The sequence below is a fragment of the Citrus clementina genome, unplaced genomic scaffold (genome assembly GCF_000493195.1).
Source record: "Citrus clementina cultivar Clemenules unplaced genomic scaffold, Citrus_clementina_v1.0 scaffold_2, whole genome shotgun sequence".
Lineage (NCBI taxonomy): Eukaryota > Viridiplantae > Streptophyta > Magnoliopsida > Sapindales > Rutaceae > Citrus > Citrus x clementina.
Window position 1 is genome coordinate 33565284 of NW_006262688.1, and position 20058 is coordinate 33585341.

Sequence of the window (20058 nt, forward strand, 5' to 3'; positions counted from 1 at the left end):
AGCTCAAAATGTCGGGGCCACTATATAAAAATATTACACTTATGATGTGTTTTATTTGTTGAATTGGGGAATAGGAAAACGAAATTAAAATCATTAACGATGTTTATTTCACAAGATAAGAATAAGATCAAAATCGGAATCATAAGGCTCATCCCAATTCAAAAATAAGGAATGAGAGATTGATTCCCAAGAGGGGATATGAATCAATCTCTCATTCCTTAAATTATCAATTTTGCCCCCAAACGTAGAAATTCAATTTTGCCCTCAATTCAAAAACCAACACAAGTGTCGAATGCAACATCTATGCTCGATCTGCCACCGTTGCACGCAGAGCCATGATCAATCCCCTCATAGTCGCATGCAGATCCTCAACCTCATGGAAATTGATCCAGTCACCGTCGCACACTGCCATGCACAATCTCGTCACCATTGTACATAGATCGTCAACCTCGTGCCACTGATTGTCATCGGTCGTATGCGATACCTGTTGATCATCGCTGCCACTCCTCGATCGTCGTTGCACATTTGAATTGTCACCAGTTGTTGTTGTTATTAACAATGGAAAAAATAATAATAATCATAATTATTATTGTTTGATTGTCAAAATAAACAACAATAATAACAATAACAATTAATTAAGGGTATTTTAGTAATTTAAAATAATTTATTCTAATTTAAAAAAAGCACAATAATGGGAATACAATCCATTCTAATTCTAATTATTACAATTAATATAGACAACTTATTCTGATTCTCATTCCCTATTCTCCATTCTTATTATTGTCAATTCTGATTCATGCCTATTACAATTCCTATTTGGTAAACGCACCATTACTATTTTTTTACATTTACAGTTTAAATTGAATAATTTACACCATATGTTTCTAGGTAAAATGATAACTACATCGACCAATTCGGCATTTGTCGATTACGCAGACATGATAGATCGTTATTATCTTAGTTAGGAACGTGATTGTCCAAAATGCAGTTTTTCTAATATATATGAGAAAAATGATGAATAAACTAATTTTGAAAATTGAGTTCCACTACCACTTCTAATTAATGTTATACAACTCGCGTCAGTTACATTTTCCAAGTACTATTTTCCTCATAAGTTCCATTCCAATATGTGGAAATTAAATTTCATGATCAATGTCACACATAAACACACAACTCAGTCCGATAATGCATGTGATGAGACTCATAACTACCAATATAATGCTCTTTCACACAGGAAAAAGAGTGTACATAGCCAAGAGAATTAATATGGCTTATGCAAGAGAAATGAAACGTATATGATACAAGAGATTTTATTCTATTTTTTTTCCTTCTTCAATGAAGAATTAATGTTTCTGAGGTACTTCTCCATTTCTCTTGCGCAGCAATCATTATGTTTAGTAAAAAAAGAGATTAAAAAAAAAATTTTACGACGTTCCATTGTCATGAAGTTCCCTTAGTTGTTAAATAGAAAAATTATATGTATCGACATCCGGTAGCATATCGAGGCAACTGTAGCAGTCATCAACAGTTTGATGATGATCATATTCAGGATTGTTCATTTTAGCACCATGCGACGAGGAGCTCGTTGCTGCCAAGTGGGCATGGATTCCGGAACTAGTAGCGTTGTTAGATGCACGGACAACATTGTTAGCTTCCTCATGATCATCCAGTGGCAACGTCATGAGGTTGTAATAAGTTTCCTGTTGTTCTTTGTGCCTAAGTTGTTCGATAAGTAGTGCTAAAGATGCTTCTTCCTCATCTCTAGCTTGGTGCATTATGGGAGTTGGAGTTTGATTTGCAGCTGGAAAGAAGTCGTAGTTCTGTTGTTTGTATGATGGCTCGGCTGCTGGCTCTGGCCGTTCCACTTTTTTAACGGAGAAATACTGTCCCTCGGATGCAAGAAAACACCAAAAGTCAGAGAACAGAAATCAAATTAGAAGCTACATGTATCTCAGTGCCTCGCACGTTCCCATCAGCTGCTACTGCCTACAGGTACATAAAACACTCAAATTTTGTTTGTCCATTTTTGGCACCGTTTCATTTTGTCATTTTCCGGTCGCATCCTTCCAAAGGATGATTCATCATCATACAGAAGAGGTTAAGGGTACTGTTGTCTTCCAGTTGAACAAACTTGATTCCCTTTTCCATATTTCAAAATTCACTTTTTTAATTGTCAAACAAATTCCAATTAATTCGCACAGTTTCATATATAGCAAGTAATAATAAGTTGATAAACTCACGAGATTTTTGCTCTCATCCTCGTAAAGGGTAAGGGAATCTCCAATCTCCAGCCCATTTTGCTTTACAAAATCCACTGTATATCGAAAACGTGAGAAAGTAGAAACAGAAGATGAGAATTGGCTTGGGGGGAAAAAAAAGCTTCATTTTTAAGGTTTAAAATAATTTTTCAGGAACTGAGATTTACCTGTATTTTCAAGAACATACATTCTGCTCTTATTATTAGACCAGTACCTGAGTTATCAAACGGGCACAATTAATAATATGATTAACTAACAAATGGGTCTAGCAGTATCAAAACTGTAGTAACCATAACCCATGCATGTCAGTATGTATGTACTCACTTGAACTTGAGAGTCCAATGTTTGACAGAATATACATCCCTGATTACTATGTGGATGCCTTCTTTATCAGAAAGACTTGGAAGATTTTCTTCAGCCTCTCTCTGGATTAAATAAAAAAAACGAAAAAAGACTTAATTATCATGAATATATAGATAATAAGGCTAATTATTTTTTGAGAGGTCATTAATAATCTTTCCTTTTTCCCATTTGCTTTATTTTCTGTGCAAGAATCGAGAAGTCAGGAAGAGAAGTTATTCGGCAGAGTAGATGCACAACTATGATGTAGTGGTCAATAAGAGTAAATCAAATGAATGATTACGGTTGGCTCATTTACTTCTTTCCCGTCTATCATAATCATCTTCATTGCATTGGAGTAAAAGAACGCAAGACCAAAATAAGCAAAAGTTGACCGACTAAGAAAGCAAAGCTATAAGCACAGCAAGGGCTGATCACCTTTGGAAGAATAATCCTCCCTAGAGATCCCACATCACTGTTCTTCAACGCCTTCTGCAACAGCACTCTCAGTCTCTGTGAGAAGAAAAACCAAAAAAAATAAAAAATTAGAACAGACAGTACAGAAAACACATGATGGAGTAAAGGCTAAAGACAAAACAAACAACGGGTTCTAAATTTTCGGATTAATTCGACGCGAACTCACTTTATTATCTGGGGTGCAGAAGTTGAACAGATCTCGGTGAGTGTCAACACCATACGTTGGTAGTCTTGTCGCGTCAAAGTGAGCTGAAGAAGGCACATTTGAAGAAGAAGCCCCAGAAGATGCATTTCTTTGTAAACTGAGGCTCTTTTGCCGAGCTAGTTTTCGTTTAATCCTAGCAATCTTGGTCTTTTGTGGATCAAGAACCACTCTTTGTGGCTCCTTTGGTACCCTGATATGTGGTTGCAAACTCCACGATCCTGCTGCTGCTGGTAGCGCATTATTACCACCTCCATTTTGGATCCCGTTTTGTGCTAACCAAAATGGATACACCGGATATGGAGCAGCAGCAGCAGCAGCAGCAGCAAAAGATTGACCACCAGACTGGTCCAAAGGAAATGTGCTAGGGTATTGCATATTTTGATGATAATAAGTTGGTAAGTAGAGCTGGGAATTTTGTGTATACGCCATGCTTGGTTGGCTAAGTTGCTGGTTAGTGAAGGTATTAATGGTATTGTTGTTAGCGGTGGCGGTGGTGGCGGTATTGTTGTTAGAAGCTGGGAAAAAGTTGTTCTCCATAATATTGAAATGGAAGTACAGACACTGTTTGATAGAGAGGAGAGTGTGTTTGTGTTTGTGTGTGTGCGTTTAGTTTTGAGTTTGTATTATTTTGTTCCGATGAGTGCAAGTCTGGTTCAAGAATAAGGTCGTGGTGGAGGAAGATGCTGCCATTATAGAGAGCCCAGGTGTCGATAAAGCAAGAGAAACGCGTCAACTGGTGCAGAAGGGCCGGTGTGGAGAAGGAAAACAATAAAGCAAACAAAAACAAAAGAAAAAAGAAGCCACGAAATTGTAGCAGAGTGAAGTACTGAGAAAGTGAGAAGCTGAAATGAATGAACAAATATGGTGATAGAGTGGAGTAAAAAGATGGCCAATCGGGCGTCGTTGGTGACAGATGGTAAGTGAGTGGTGGTTTTGGGATACCCATCTGCCCAGTAAGAGAACAAGACACGGTTGGCTTCAAAGACTTGGCGCCACCTTTGTTTTAATTGTGGCAGCGACTTGGCCTCACTCTTATTTTCTGCACGCAACACCACGCAAATTAACTATGCCTTTCTCTCTCACACACACATACACACTGCATTTTATTTTCTAATTAAGACTGATTAATTTTAATCTGCAGCTTTGATATATAATATAGATTGCAAAGCTGAGTGGGGTAAATTAGATTTTTTTTTCTAGTTTTAAATAAAATTTATATGATGAGAAACGATCAGAATTGTTCTTTGCCGTTGCATTGTTGTTTCTTAGACTCAGAAAAGCCAAATTTGGTTCAAAATGCAAACTTTCGAAACACAAAGAAACAGCAAAGTCAATTATACCGTCCCTCTTGTTTCCTTCAGAAAATTTTTAATTCTTATATTAGTTGTAGTTAGAATCGTTTGAATTTGATTTTGTATTAAATTGTTTTAATAGAAGTAGTTTTATTATAAATTAGTATTAAAATTAGGTTGATATAATGTTTGGGATGTGAGTAAAAGATTGCAAAAATGTTTGGAATGTGAGTAAAATAGAGCGGCTGAAAAACCCAAGAGGATGAAATTTTTGCCTCCGCTCCATGGCTCCATGGCCACCGGCATTCTGATGCCATGCCTGGCTTGTTATTCACCAGCTTGGCCATGCCTCCATGATCCAAGTTCACCTATGTAGAAGGCACAAAAAAAAGGGAATATTAGAGTTGATACATCATCAATTATACAGTATACATTACTTGCTTTTGTGATCCAAGAAATTATCGCCTTCATTACTTCTTTTACAAGCTATATGTACATCGAAAGAACAGAAAACTTGTTCATCTGGAGGCTGGAGTTATATTGAATTTCTTGTTAGCAAAAACGTTTGGCTATTCTTACTTTCAAAAATTGAAATATTAAGCACTTATACGGATGAAAGAGAACAGTTAATTAAAGCACAAGCAGATATTTATCTTCCCATTAATTCTTCTCAATATGTAAACTCAATGATAATAGAAGCAGAAAAGGCCGCAAAATACAACCCAAAAACAGATAAAAAGCAAATAATTGGCAAAAAAATCCTCGGTTCACATGTATATTAATTACTAACTATTAACGATCATATCTAGTAGATATTTCTATACATGTAAAGCAGATGTAGTTTTACCCATGGGAATTCTAATTTTGCATTTACTTTTTGCTGGCAACTGATTAATTCACAACAACAATGAACTTTCATTAATATATTTTTCATGCAATGAAAATTTGCAACAAAAAAATACATTAAAGAACACATCATCCATCAGAGAAATTAAAAGATTCCCATGAGTATAATAGAAGACCAAGGCATGAGATCACTTGAAGTTGAAGATCTCAAAGATGCATGAGAAGTCTTCAGTGCAAAATAAATACAGCAATCTACTTAATGGGCAAGAAAAGATTAGAATAAGTAATTTCAATAGTAATGAATTTATGAAGGCAATTAGCTTCACAAATAAGCAATATGCAAAGCCTTATGAGATAGAAGCCTGACTTACAGAGTAAGAAAATTCTCTGATTCTGGATCTACAATGAGAAAAAAAAGCCCTCATGCCACAAAATCAAGGCTATATTTATAATCATTAAGTAATAAATGGTTCTTAAATCAAAGCTTAAACTATTTCTAAGAGCTTGTAAGAAGGAAATAAAAACTTGAAAATGATAAAGGGCAAGGCAAGAAGTGATGCATTTGCAAAGAGACTCTTGCATAGTTTATATAGATCCATTAACGGGATCTGCATGGAACTAAAAGGTCTTAGGTGATAACACCTGCATAACTTGACTTGATAGCTGTCAGTGGTTTAGAACGTAACGCTAAACACGCGTTGTGGTGGCCATAACTCGTGCTCGAAAAAGACAATCGAAGTAAACTGGATTCAATTTATTGTTCACATCCGTTGTTGTTATTTGTGCTTTGCAATCTATATAAAATCTCATCGAAACGTAAATTGACAAGCATATCCTGCTTTCCAAACAAAGCTGGCTTCATTTGTTCAGCCTTAATGATCAAGAAACATCAAACTATGCAGAACAAAAGAACCAATTCGATGAGGCCTAATTTTTTCATGTGAGTTCCAGATAAGATAGGAATGGAAAGGAACACTACTGATAAACATGTGATGATCAAGCAAAGTGGTATAGGGATCAATATCTTGTCAAGGTCCAAAGACAATATTTACATGAAAATTTTGAATAAAAATAATGCAACTATTGGTGATTACTACTAACAACTGGCAAGTGAAAAATGGTCTTTTACCGACCATTATGCTAATTTAATGTTCACCTTTCTCTAGATCACAAAAGAAAAGATTTCTTTGATAATCTGAACATACAAATGTCTTACAACATCAAGATAAATTTTTAGTTCAAATTTGAAAATGGACGAGTAACTCAACACTGGAAAATATGCTTTTAACTATGACTGAAGCAGGCTAGTTTAAAAATATAACTGCAGAGGTAGAAAAAAAGTCTAAGGTGAACGAGTTCTGATACGAATAATCAAGAAAGATGATGCCCTATGTTGGAATGAAAAGATATGATGCATTTGGTAAGTCAAATTTCTGCTTTCATGTTTCCAAAACTAAAGACTATTTTTTTTTTTTCCGTCCTAGTACTACTTCATGTTTTTGGGTATTAATTATCATTGGCACCTTCCTTTTCAGGAACATTGCCATACTTGTCATATACAACTCAATACTTTGTGGTTTGCTAGGAAAGAAAATGGCTACAAAAAGAAGGATACAAGGATACAAGTTTAAGGAAATGCAATCTTCTTAATCATTCCCTTTTGACACATTTGTAACTATATCTCATCCAACGTAAATAAATCTGGAGGTTTGAGTTGAATATAGCATACTGGCTAGGTATCAAATTAGTGACTTCAAACGGAAAAAGGATTGATAATCTGGGCTTCTCTAACTAATAATAGGCTTGAGGCCCAACAGATTATAGAAGTTTGACCAGAATCCAAACCAACTTGATTTTGTTTTTGTATCCAATTATTTATTATTCAAGGGAAAATAAAGATGTGTTGACTAGCTATAGACCGTCCAACTTCCACGTGGCATGAAATGCCCACGCGTCCATATTGTAGGTCGCCACCTTCTTCTTCACTTACAACTTATAACATGCAATGTAAAGACACAAAGCGGTAAGGAAACGATCAGAGAGGAAAGAAAATCAACATACAGCAAGAAACCATGGCAGCGACGTTCATAACCAAGAACGCTATCTTCAACCTCACAAGAGCTTTCCCTCGTACCTCTTCTCTTTCGCTCACAACTCCGCACAAAGACTCCAGAGTCTGCTTCTCCCCTGCATCATCATCTAACTACAATGAGGTAATATTAATTACTTACTCAAAATAATATTTTTAATTTGGTGAATATGTGTGTGTGTGTGTGTTTTGTTGAATGGTTTGATTGTGACTTGCAGGACCGAGATGCAGTGGAGAAGGCCAGGGATTCAAGGGCTGACATGGCCTACAGGTCGAAGGAAACGATGAACGAAACTGACGAGGACATATCAGATAGAGCAAAAGAAACCATAGGCAAAACCAAAGAACGGGCTCAGGAGATGAAGGAGAACGCAAAAGAAAAGACCAAAGAGGGAACTAACAAAACCGCTGCGGCGGCACAGAACGCCAAAGAAAGGACCAAACAGAAGGCCAAAGAAGGGACAGAGAGAGCATCGGAGGCTGCGCAGAGGGCTAAAGAGAAGGCAGAAGAAGGGACATATAAGGCAGCGGAGACTGCAAAAGATTACGCACACAGCGCCAAGGAAAAGACCGCATCTGCAGGGGAGACTGTGAAGGAGAAGACCAAGGAAGGCACCAACAAGGCGGCGGAGACGGCGCAGAGTCTAGGGGAGAAGGCGAAGCAGACGGTGCAGGGTGCATTGGAGAGGGCGAAGGATACTACGCAGAAGATTAAAGAGACTGTTGTAGGGAAAGAGGATGAAGATCGTAATGATGACAGAGAGAAGAGGACGGATGAAGATGTTGTTGAGTTGAGGCGGCGGCAAGCGGGCGAGCATGATGACAAGAACAAGTATTAATTAGTAACGGGATCGTTGATGATCATCAGTTTTTATTATATCTGTCATCTGTGCGTGCTGTGTTTTGCTAATTAATTAACTGCAAAATAAGTTTTTATGTTGAGAGTATAATCTCCGAGGAGACTCGGCTCGTTTAATTAATTTAATAGAAAAAATAATATAAAAAAAAAACCACCTTTGACCAATGAGAGAAAAGTATTAATTTTCCGAAGTAATTTACATTGACGGTAGTTGCAACACCTGCCAGTGACGCTGCGATGCCCCAGGTAAAGCCAAAGCCAATGTGCCTTGGCAAGACTCATTATTGAACTCGAGGACAACAGAATAATGAATTATTCATGTAATCACTTCAACAAGAAATCATTACATCATTCTTTTTTTGGGAAATGGATTTGTTGTTACATGAGATAAGACTATAATTTAATTGATAAGCGATTGATTTGCGACACCCGGAAGAAGGAAGATTACTTACAGGTTATAGATTAAGGCTCCCAATCTGAGCCAATGTGGCTCATAATAACATTAACGTGGGTATACGTAACATGATTTAACAAAACGTTATCCTTGGATGTGAATTATTTAACAATAATTTTTTTTTTTTTTATAAACTGTGGCTCAATCAAGAGTTAGAGAACAACGTACCGAAGGGTAATAACTCTTTAAGCTTCATACAAAAGAAGGAAATTAATCCCAATCGGAGGATTATGGTACAAAATAAGGCCAATAATTAAAGAAAAAGTAAGGTTCGCCGTATACTTCTCAACATAGTTCGCCTCGCCTCTCTATATATATATGAGAGATAAAAATCTGTCAATTCTTATGGGAGTTAACAATAATCTTTTTAAAGTCAGTAACAATGTTGTTTAAAATTTAAAATTACGAATCATTAAAATTTTAAAATTGTAAAGTCTATGTGTCCACATAATTGAATTCTTATGTACTTATTACATTTCTAACTAAGAAGATTTTTAGGTTATAAATTTTAGAAAAATTAATTGATATCAAGATGGGAGTTATCATTTCCTTCCTATTTTGATGAAATTTCATTAATACGATGCACCCCTTAATGTGATAAAGAAGGCAGAAGTTAAGCCCATATTGTGGAGACCGGAGCAAAATCCAGAACCAAGGCCCAGGGGAAAATGGCCCGGCATGAGAGTGAAGGCATCACCGTTGAATTAGGGGATGCTCCACGCATCCATAAGATACGAGGGAACGAATGATGTTGATGATTAGACCAATCCGGTGGACCACCTGAGAAGATCAAGCTAATAAAAGTTATCCAAGCCATCAGAGTGGTGAGCAGCTCTATAAAGGACAATGGAGGAAAATACAGAATAGCAAATGTCACAGCCAATGGGTATTGACTATTGAAGAGTGAAAGTGCAGCGTTTGTCCACCAAGTGGTGGCTTCAGAGGAGCAGTTGTAACCTCTAACGGCCATCGGCGTCACCCCCATTTTCTCCTCTCAAGTTTACGTGCCACTCCCCCACTTTTCGTTATTTTTTTAAAAAAAATTAAACTCCCCCACCTCCACCAGTCGCGTTCCTAATTTCGTTTCCTTCTCGGGTTTTTGGCCTGAGAAATTTATCTGGGCACCCGGATTTTTTGGTACTTTTAACTGCCGAAACTACCCTTCCGCTATAATAAGTTAAAATGGGGCGCTCCCTCTCTCTCTCTCTCTCTCTCTCTCTCTGTGTACCCAGATGATTTGGGTTGAAACTTTAAGTTGGACGCACATAAAACTTACTTTGTATAAAATAAAATTGACGGACTATTAAAATATATGTATTTTGCCATTGCCCTTTTCGGTGTACATGATTGGTTGGGCGACAGTAAAATACTGCAAGTAAACAAAATCTGTACACGATGATAATAATACAGTTTATAACCTTTAATATTTATACAGATTATAACTTTTAATATTTACTTTATGCAACGAGAAGGAATAAAACAATTTTGATAAACACGAGTGAAAATTATAATTGTTGACGTTAAAATTTTCTCTTCAAATTCAGTACTTTAAATGTTAATCGTCAACTACAGTGTCCAAAAATATAGCAAAAATAGAGCTCAAAGTAAAAATAATTTATTTCCAGAGTATACAAACCAATAGGTAAAATACAGTGTCTTAAAATCTTCAGATTGCTTCAAATTAAAGCATAGTTATTTGTCTTTAATTAAATGTTAAACTGGTCTATGGTCTCGTAATTTTTTGATGAGTAATGATAAATATGTCAGAATTCTATGCGAAATTAATTCAATCTCAAATAATATAATAGATAATTAATTCAATCTCAAACTGGTCTATGGTCTCGTAATTTTTTGATGAGTAATGATAAATATGTCAGAATTCTATGCGAAATTAATTCAATCTCAAATAATATAATAGATAATTTGTTACGCGTTAGGTGGTTGATAAATTTAAATAAATAAATTATATTATTTTACTATCCAATTAAAAAATGACACATCATTTGAAAATAAATTCTTAAATAATATTTTGAGAATGTCCTATACACTCTTTAATTTATCAATATTATATTAAAGTTATTAGATTTAACTTTCATAGTAAATACAAAATCACAAATTATGAACGAATGCAGGAAGTTTCCTTCTAATAAGAATTCACTTATTTTAATATGATAAGAGACGATACAAAAAATAAAAAATATATAAATTTTAATATTAACAAAAGAAAATACAATATATTAAAATATAAAATTTTTATATCTTTTAATTTATCTCTTATTTTATGAAAATAAAAACTTCCTTATTAAAAAATTTATCTCCAATGCGAATCCTTAAAGCCCTCAACTTCAGAGTAAAGGGAATGAACTTAAGCCAAGACTCACTTTTGATCATGAAACTACAACCGGGTCAACGAACCTTAAGAAAGAGGGTCGGACTTTGTGTTACCGAATCCTCCCACAAATGGGGATAATATAGTCTTTTCAGGCTATGAGTGTCGATATCAATTATGGATGTCCAAAGACGACTGATATAAGATAATGACAACAGAAACAGCCTCTAAAATATTTGTTTAAAAAAAAATTCCAAAAAACAAAAGAATGAGAGAATAGAAGACTCAAGAGAGAGATTTTGGAAAGTGGAATAAGATAGAGAAAGACAAAAGGAAGGGGGGGGGTTTAAAGGAAAAAAAAAAAGGAGAAATAGAAGCTGAATTCAGTGTTACACAGCGCACACCACCCTATTGACTACTGCAACGCCACCTTTCTCTGGCCGCAGCAGCCACCTCTGGTCCATCACCCCTCTCCTCTATTACATCTCTCTTAATTTTTCTGTCTCTTAGTAATTCCATTATTGATTTTTCTTTCTTTCTTTTTTTTTTTTCCCTTGAGGGGTGGGTTGTTTTCATCAGGTACAAAAAGAAAGAAAGAAAAAGAGAGTGAGATTTTCTGATTTGTGGTCACCGGAGTAATTTGTGTGAGTAGGCTATTTCATGTATGACACGGGGGTGTTCTGATCAGGGCGACAAATCAAGGTGGAGTGGGGCTGAATTACCTGAACCTAAACACAGCCATTTATTTATAACGACTGTACCGTCTCTGAACCAAAAAAAAAAAATCATTTCTCCCCTTCAGTTTCTCTAGTTTCTGCCTTGCCTGCACACCAGAATGAGACCTTTCCTCTGTGACTTTGTCCACGGTCGACACCCGTACAAATTAAATCTCATCTTTCAATATCCTCCTAATTCCGAATCTCTCTCTCTCTCTTTCTCTCTCTCTTCAATTGATTAAATAAACATCACATATGCAATTAATATATCTATGTGTTTATGCAGCATATTGGTTATTTGAGGATCTGAGAGATTTGGCTAGAGGTTATGCGGAGATACTGAGTTATTGATTATGATTTGGTGTTTTGTTGGATGTTTCCACTGTTGAGAGAAGTTGGTTTTAGTTTTTCTGGTGGGTTTATTGTGTGTGTGTGTATGTATATATGTATACACACACACAGACACAGCTGATAGCTGATAGAGCTCGCATGCAAACAATCGCCGTGGTTTTGCACTCTTGTGTGTTTAGATTCTTACTAAGCAGCCATAGACACGTTGTGTCCTTAATTTGAAACCCTCTATATATCTTAACCTCATCGGGTTTCACTTCTCCCTCAAACAAAACCTGCATGTACCAAACCCACAATATATATAAAATAAAAGTAGAGATGCAGCAGCAGGAGAGAGGAGGGAGCAGTGAAGAGAGGAAGCAGCAAGATCGGAGGCTGAAAACGATGCAAGGAGGAACGGAGAATCAGCAGCAACAGGAACAGCCGCAGCCACAAAAGTGTCCGCGTTGTGAGTCTCTGAATACGAAGTTTTGTTATTACAATAACTATAGTCTCTCTCAGCCTCGTTATTTCTGCAAGACATGTAGAAGGTATTGGACTCAAGGTGGAACCCTAAGGAATGTCCCTGTCGGAGGTGGTTGTCGGAAAGGAAAGCGCACTAAAACCTCTTCTGTCTCCGGGGAGGCTTCACGAGCTTCTCAGCCGCCGCAGCCACCATCGCCGCCGCATCCAAATTTCACAACCACCCAGCAGAATATTCTCTCTTCTTCTAATCCAGTTATCACTACTGGACCTCCAGTTTTGAGGACTAAGCTGGAACCGGCGGCAGCTCCTCCGTCGATGGGGTCTTACTATCCAAGTGGTGGGTTCTTGTCTTCTTTAGCTGCAATCCAATCTCAATCTTTTAATCCTCAGCCGCTGCATCAAGCTTTTAATGTCGGAGGTGCTGATCATCATCATAATATCGGAGGGTCTTCAAATTTGGATCTGTTGCAGGGATTCAGTACTGTCCCTTCTTTTGGGTCATCACATACACAGCACCAGCAGATTCAACGATCAAAATTTTATCATCATCAGATGGGAAATAGAGATAAAAGTGCGAATCCCATGCACATGATGTATCATACCATTCCGTCTGATCAGGAGAACTTGACTATTCAGTCTAGGAGGCCCGGCAGTAGTTCTTCTCATCATCAGCAGCATGATTGGCATCAGCAAGGCAGCTTCATCAATAATGGTAACAACCCTAATGTACCTGATCATGATACCAGTTTGTGGAGTGTCAGCACTGCCAGCGCCAACAGCAATAATACCTCCGTTTCTGGTTCTTTGAACCCAAATCAATGGCCGGATCTTCCAGGTTATGGCCCTCCTCCATGATTGATCTGTTCAGCTTCAATATGCCAGCTCCTTCCATCTCCAAAAGGATTCTTTTTTATAATTCGAGTTGCTATACTGGAAACAGCACCATTAAATCTCTCTATATGTTTTGGTTTTGATCTTGTTCGTAGAACATGGCTTTGAAAGAATTTTGAGATGTTTGTGCTCATGTAAATGGTAGAAAAAAAATAGCGGCAACTGCCATCGTTTGTAATCTTTCTTATAATGTTCTATAGAGATGTTCTCGATCGGTGTAGGGATTAATTAGGTTGTTTAATTTGAACTTTTGATAAAAGTTAATAATAAGGTGTATGTTTTTGAGAACTTTATTTATTAATCCTCTCTTCTCTTTATTAGTATTCGTGCTTTACACGGTACAACGAATGTATCAACTTTCTCCCACTATACAAATCAAAAGATATAAAGGCCTTCGCTTTTGGTAGCCTAGTTAATTAGGGTTTTTTTAAGAGTCTATAAAAAGAAGAGGAGAAGAACAGGTAAAAAGGAAAAGTACATGGGGAATAAATATAGACTAGTGGAACTGACGTATTCGCGGAAGTTGTTGGACGAGATGGTTCATTTTGTTGCATGAGGGCGACTGAGACATTTAACTCAGTCTTCATTTAATGTTTGTGTATCCAGTATTCACTTTACTGTTCAATTCTCCCAGAGCTTTCGCCAGTGTACAAAGAGGTAATCTCTATTATCTAATTTATAAAAATGATATAAAAATTAATAATGTGCCTCATTTTTATTTTATTTTTTATGGTTACAAATTTTATTAAATATAGTTTTAGAGAAAACTATATACATAATATACATTTTCTCAGTTCTCAGTGTCATGATTTAATACATTTTTTCGTCACAATATCACTCATCCTTTTTTATGCCATAAATTTTCGGGAAATTTACACTAATAACCATTAAAGTTTTGGTTTTTTTCATCTTAACCCCCCAAACAAATTTCTATCAACATTAGCCATAAAACAAGCTTTGAGACTAAAATACCCCTCTCCCTCATCTCTCCCCCAACACTCCCTTTCACTCATCTCTCCCAAACCGAACCAACTCCCATCATCGGCGGCAACATCAGCCCTCGTCGGCGGTGGCTCCATCTTTCATCGACGTCCGATCTACAATCTACAACTTTCAACAAAACCTAGATTAGCCATTTTTTTTTATTTTCATTAATTTCAAATGAAATTTTAGAATAATAATGGTTGTAGTTTGAGAATAATGGTGGTGGTGGTGGTGTTTGTGGTGGTTGGTGGTGTTTTGGGAGTATTGTTTTTGGATTTTTGAGTGTTGTGGGGAGGGAGGGGGGGTGGGGGGCAGCGCGCGCGGGCGCCCATCGCTGGGCAGCAGCGCGGGCGCATGCGCGCCCCACTGTCGCACCAATTTTGGTGCGACAGCGCCCTACTGCCGCACCAATTTGGTGCGACAGCAAGCCTCTCGCACCCTATATTCTTTATGTTTTTGCATCCAGTTTTTCCAAATTTTGAATTTGTTGGTCTGCTTACGGGGTAAATGTCAGTAATATTGGTCTGCTTACGGTTGCTTCAAATTTTCAGGATGATATGTCTCGTAAAGACTGGAACTTGGTTAAGGTGCTGAAGAAAATTTTTAAGATACCATAAAGTGATGAATATTGTTCTATGAACGATTGGGCAGTTGAGTACTGCTCTTGGAATAATGCAGTCAATCTTTCTTTCATGCTAAGTTTTGTTAATAAATTTTTCATAGATACTTTGAGATAATCGATAACATGAATCTTTTAATTTCTTCGGATACTGATTCCAAATTCTGGGATTTTCTTCATCTTTCATTTGTTAGAAATTGGTGCCTGAAGCCTGAAGCCAAACGAACATATTGGCAGTTTTAAATCAAGTACCTTGGACAACCAATGATTCATTTAAAATAAATTTAAGAAAGAAAAAAAGAGAGAACAGTAACATATGACATCTCAAATACGGCCAAAGGTTCAAGCTACAAAATGTGCCAAGCCATGTTGTTGAGCAAGCGTGCCTCTGGAACTTCCATCTTCATCAACTCTATTTTCTTCCAGCAAAATAATAACCAAGCAAATGCGATTAATCCTCGAATAAAACTTGGTGCGACAGGTTGCCTGTCGCACCAAGCTAAGTGCGACAGGTTGGTTTGCAAATCGTTTTACATTACAGAATCAAAGCACTGCAAGAAACTGAAGCCTCTTCGCCAAGAGCACTTACCAGTTGTTCTCATTCGATATTCAAACACAACTCATCTTGATCTCAGTCTCTATCCACGCATAAATGACCATTCTTTATTTGCAATATCGAAAATCACTAGCTTTACACTTCAATCTATTGATCTTTCACGTTCTTGGGGCTTTTCAAGTTCTGGGTTGCTGAGTTTGACGTTGAGCTGTAAGAATTTGGAATGATTTATGGCTTCGAAGTGACACAAAACCGAACTTGTTGAAGGCTGGACCCTCTGTAGCTCGCACTTATGGAAAAGCAAAACTTGGTGCGATTAATCCTCGAATAAAACTTGGTGCGACAGGTGCCTGTCGCACCAAGCTAAGTGCGACAGGTTGCCTGTCGCACCAAGCTAAGTGCGACAGGTTGCCTGTCGCACCAAGCTAAGTGCGACAGGTGCCTGTCGCACCAAGTTTTTTTTGCGACAGGCACCTGTCGCCATATTCACCCACGACTCAGTTCACTGAAACTCTCGAGCAAGTTCAAAAAATAACTCATGTGATGCCGATTAGTGTTGGATCCGGATAGATTATGATCGGATTTCACTTTTATCGTTGTCTTTTGCCGTCGCCGTTGGTTGATGATTAAAGAGTGGAAAGCTGCCTTTGGTTTGACGATATGTGAGAAAGAAAGTTGCTTTTGGTCTGTAAAGAAGGGTAATTTGGGGAGAAAAGCGTGTGTTTGGCTAATGTTGATAGAAAAAAGTTGAGAGGATTAATTGTGAAAATAACAAAATTTTTATGGTTATTTTCGTAAATTTCCCTAAATTTTCTGGGTGTTTTGTTATTATGGGATGGTGACGTAAGAGATCAATAAAATGAGTCGCTAGCTAATTAGAGATGGCCAAAGGCCAACGGGTCAAGTCGTGCTCACTATGTATTTCGTGTCTAATTTTTTTTCTTGTGAAGACTCATTCGTGCCATGTCATGGGCCATGTCGTGCCGTGCTCAGGAAAAAAAATTCACTAAATTTTTTTTTTTTTAAGAGTGCATGTTAAGTTGTCTTATTTTTTTAAACTTTATGTAATTTTTTGGATCCATGTGTCTTTATTAAAATTTAATAGAATGAAAAATTTAAAACTCAAGTTCATATTCAATAATAATAAATTAATATTAATAATGTAATATTAATTACTAAGTTTGACTATGTAGTATTATAATTCCTTTTTAGTACTTAACAATAACAATAATAATAATTTTTTACGGGTTAAATTAATTGTTAACTTAGAATTACGCAAAGTCATTTATCATAGTTTATAATAATATTAATACATATTTATAAAATCATAATATCAATTACTTATTTAATAAATTATAAACATAAATCAATTATAATTTTTTTGAAACTAAGAATTAAATAAATTTAAAAAACCTGAGCTAATAAAATGTATCAAAAGATTCAATTTCAAGTTATTTATAAAATTATAAAATTTTAAGTTTACTTTTATTAAAAAAATAAAATTATTTATTGTGTATTTTTTCGTGTATTGTATTTTACCCATCTCTAATCGTATCATATTTTTAATGGCTATGTACATAAAATTTTAAGTTCGGCCCAACTCCCATACGTGTCGTGTCGTATTATATCGCATGCTTTACCAAAATATTCTCATACCGTATCATATTATATAAATATATATCGTATCTCGTGCCGTTCGGTCCATTTACCACCTCTAAACAGCACACCTAAAGCACTATGGAAATAATAATTAAGGACGTGCGTCTCGAACGGATTAATTTAGTAAAAATGGATCTAACAATTGACCTCGGTCTTGATGCGTCAATTGCTTAAACACACACACAAGCAGATATATATATATATATATATAGAAAGAAATTAAAATCTGGTCCTTATAAACAATAATTGAAAATGAAAAGTGATTACCATCAAAGACAAGATTGGGAGAAAGCGTGGAGTGGGAGGTGGCTGTGGTGGTTTCCAAGTAAAGCAGATCTTTGGTCTGCCATGGCAAGATCTCTGTTCAGAGAATAAAAATTAAAGCAGTGAGACTGAGAGTGAGAGACCTCTTCTTCCTCTCGGGATAACCACAACATGTCACTTCTTTGCCGTACGGCACATTATAATCTAAAAAATATAATTTTTGCAGAGAAAGATTACATCACTATTCACCATGGAAAGTCTGTCAGCGTCCAGCCAGCATGCAGAATTATAGGTAAGCCAAGAGCTAGCCAATAATAAAATATATTCTACATTTCTACTGTTTGAAACAGAGCCACTCGACTCAATCGAGCTAGATCCTATAAATGATTTTCAAATTTGGGTCCGTCTATGTTGCAACAGTGGCAACATACAACAACTTTTATCATTTTATGTTTATTACATTACACTATCTTATATTTTCTGAAAAATTTAATAGCCACTAAAAGTAACAAATTTTTACATATAAGTCCATTTTTATAATAAAATGACATTTGAAAAGAATTTTAATTTATTATTATTATTATTATCATTATTATTATATAAGATTATTTCTATTAAATTTTATTTTATTTATTTTTTTAATTATTTTTATTTATGATTATTACTGTCATTATTATTATTAAAATTTATTTCTTTTATTATTTTAATTGTTATTATACTGTAATTAATTCATTAATATTAATATTTATCTTGTTATGATTAAAATTTTTGTTATTAAAATATATTAACTTTATTATTAATTATTGTTGTTATTATTATTATTAAAACTTATTAATAATTTTTATTATTATCATTATTAATATTATTATTTCAGTTAATTTTGTTGTTATTATTGTTATTGTTAATTTTTTGTTTTAATTAACATTATTGTCATAATTATTATTTTTAGTTTTATTATTATTATTGTTTAATTATAATATATACAAATAATATTAGGGACACAATTAACAAAGGGCATTTTAATAACTTATAATTGTCTATTCCAATTATAAAATAAAGTAAACACATCAATGGGAATGTTGTTCATTCCGATTCCAATTCATAGAGCTCAAGTAAATAACTTATTCTAATTCAAATTCTTTATTACAATTCTATCTCATTTCAATTCTTATTTAATAAACGCGTCATTAGAATGTATTTAGAACATAATATTGTATATTGTTATAATATTGTTCACATTAATTTATTACTTACCTATGTTTGGAAGTTTTAAAAGTTAGATTGTAGTCAATTATATAATTCACTATAGTGTGCTAACTTTTGTCTTAATTGAAATATTAAATATATTTAAATTATTTTTTATTTTTACTATAATAATTATAATATTAAAAATAAATTATATTATAATATTATTTTGTTATATTATATTATATTTATTTATTAATAATTAATATAAAAAATAATTAATAAATTTAAATAATGAGAGTAGATCTAGAAATGATAGTAATAATTAATAAATTACGAAATATTTATGAATTTGTGGAATAAATAAACGAGTATTAAATCATGCATTGTAATTGCCTAATATCAATAATAAAAGTTCTCTTAAATTTCATACTTTTTCCTTATTCATATTATTTAACAACTAAGCTAATAAATAAAATAATAATAATAATATTTTTTCCTGGCATTTCAAAAAATAAGAGGGATTGCAATGAAAAAAACCAAAATAAATACACCATGCCGTTGGATTTGCTTTTACCATTCTTGCCTTGGATCCAATGGTTAAATTATAAAATGAGAAAAGTAGTGGTATGTTGCAACTGTTGCAACATAGGCGGCTCCTTCAAATTTTCAATTACATATACCAAACTGATTAGCAGAATAAAATCTTGGTTGGCACAATTTACTAATTTATGCTCAATCGCAGTCTTGGTAAATGGTGGTGATGATATATTTTTAGCAGGTTCCATAATTAAAAAAAAAAGTAAAGAAAAGAAAAGAAAGAAAGTCGCCTGTTTTGCTTGAGAGATTGGAGTATCCACTATCTAACATATTAGAGACAACTTATTAGATTATCTACAATCAATCAATCATAACTTGGTAATATTGTTTATTGGATCATTTATCTTACATGCATATAAGATAGAGATTGCCTTATTTATTATATTTTTAACAGGTTTTTTATTTAAAGAAAGAAAAAAAATTTGCTTGTGTGCACGAGAGAGCAGTGTATCTAAAATTTTTATTTGATACAATTTTTCAAATAAAACTAATTGAACTTAAACTTTTACAAATAGAATTTTTTTTTAAAAAAAATTAAGCTATGTTATTGAATAAATGAAATAAGATCATTAAATAAGTAAATGATGTTTTAGATATTCTAATATTTAAAAAAAAAATTC

General features: G+C 34.8%; 3 protein-coding genes across 6 annotated transcripts; 2 read left to right on the plus strand and 1 right to left on the minus strand.

Moving 5' to 3' along the window:
- Nucleotides 1-1460: 1460 nt before the first annotated feature.
- LOC18053437 (B3 domain-containing transcription factor LEC2) lies at nt 1461-3708 on the minus strand. Its single transcript, XM_024190981.1, has 6 exons — nt 3241-3708; nt 3036-3110; nt 2583-2683; nt 2426-2472; nt 2241-2314; nt 1461-1883 (listed from the first exon to the last, which is right to left on the minus strand). Exons 1-6 carry the CDS (start codon nt 3706-3708, stop codon nt 1461-1463), a joined length of 1188 nt encoding a protein of 395 aa, XP_024046749.1.
- A 3781-nt stretch (nt 3709-7489) lies between these two features.
- Nucleotides 7490-8345, plus strand: LOC18053438 (late embryogenesis abundant protein 1). Its single transcript, XM_006449306.1, has 2 exons — nt 7490-7630; nt 7725-8345. Exons 1-2 carry the CDS (start codon nt 7490-7492, stop codon nt 8343-8345), a joined length of 762 nt encoding a protein of 253 aa, XP_006449369.1.
- Nucleotides 8346-11431: 3086 nt separating this feature from the next.
- Nucleotides 11432-13836, plus strand: LOC18053439 (dof zinc finger protein DOF2.1). Of its 4 annotated transcripts, none has more exons than XM_006449307.2 (2): nt 11432-12024; nt 12151-13836. In XM_006449307.2, the coding sequence occupies exon 2, from the start codon at nt 12495-12497 to the stop codon at nt 13533-13535; it is 1041 nt and encodes a 346-aa protein (XP_006449370.2). In that variant the 5' UTR covers nt 11432-12024; nt 12151-12494; the 3' UTR covers nt 13536-13836. The 4 variants fall into 4 exon arrangements, with proteins under 4 accessions (XP_006449370.2, XP_024047727.1, XP_024047725.1 ...); XM_024191959.1 differs by having other exon boundaries at nt 11432-11850; XM_024191957.1 differs by having other exon boundaries at nt 11432-11606; nt 11708-13836.
- The last annotated feature ends 6222 nt before the right edge of the window (nt 13837-20058 follow it).

What these genes read in the sequence shown, in the direction of transcription:
- LOC18053437 (XM_024190981.1), bottom strand. Translation starts at nt 3,708, where the DNA reads ATGGCGTATACACAAAATTCCCAGCTCTACTTACCAACTTATTATCAT. An exon ending in GTATGTTCTTGAAAATACAG is followed by an intron (nt 2,315 to 2,425) that starts GTAAATCTCAGT and finishes TTCGATATACAG; the next exon opens with TGGATTTTGTAAAGCAAAAT. An exon ending in AGGATGAGAGCAAAAATCTC is followed by an intron (nt 1,884 to 2,240) that starts GTGAGTTTATCA and finishes TCCGAGGGACAG; the next exon opens with TATTTCTCCGTTAAAAAAGT.
- LOC18053438 (XM_006449306.1), top strand. Translation starts at nt 7,490, where the DNA reads ATGGCAGCGACGTTCATAACCAAGAACGCTATCTTCAACCTCACAAGA. An exon ending in CATCATCTAACTACAATGAG is followed by an intron (nt 7,631 to 7,724) that starts GTAATATTAATT and finishes TGTGACTTGCAG; the next exon opens with GACCGAGATGCAGTGGAGAA.
- LOC18053439 (XM_006449307.2), top strand. Translation starts at nt 12,495, where the DNA reads ATGTACCAAACCCACAATATATATAAAATAAAAGTAGAGATGCAGCAG.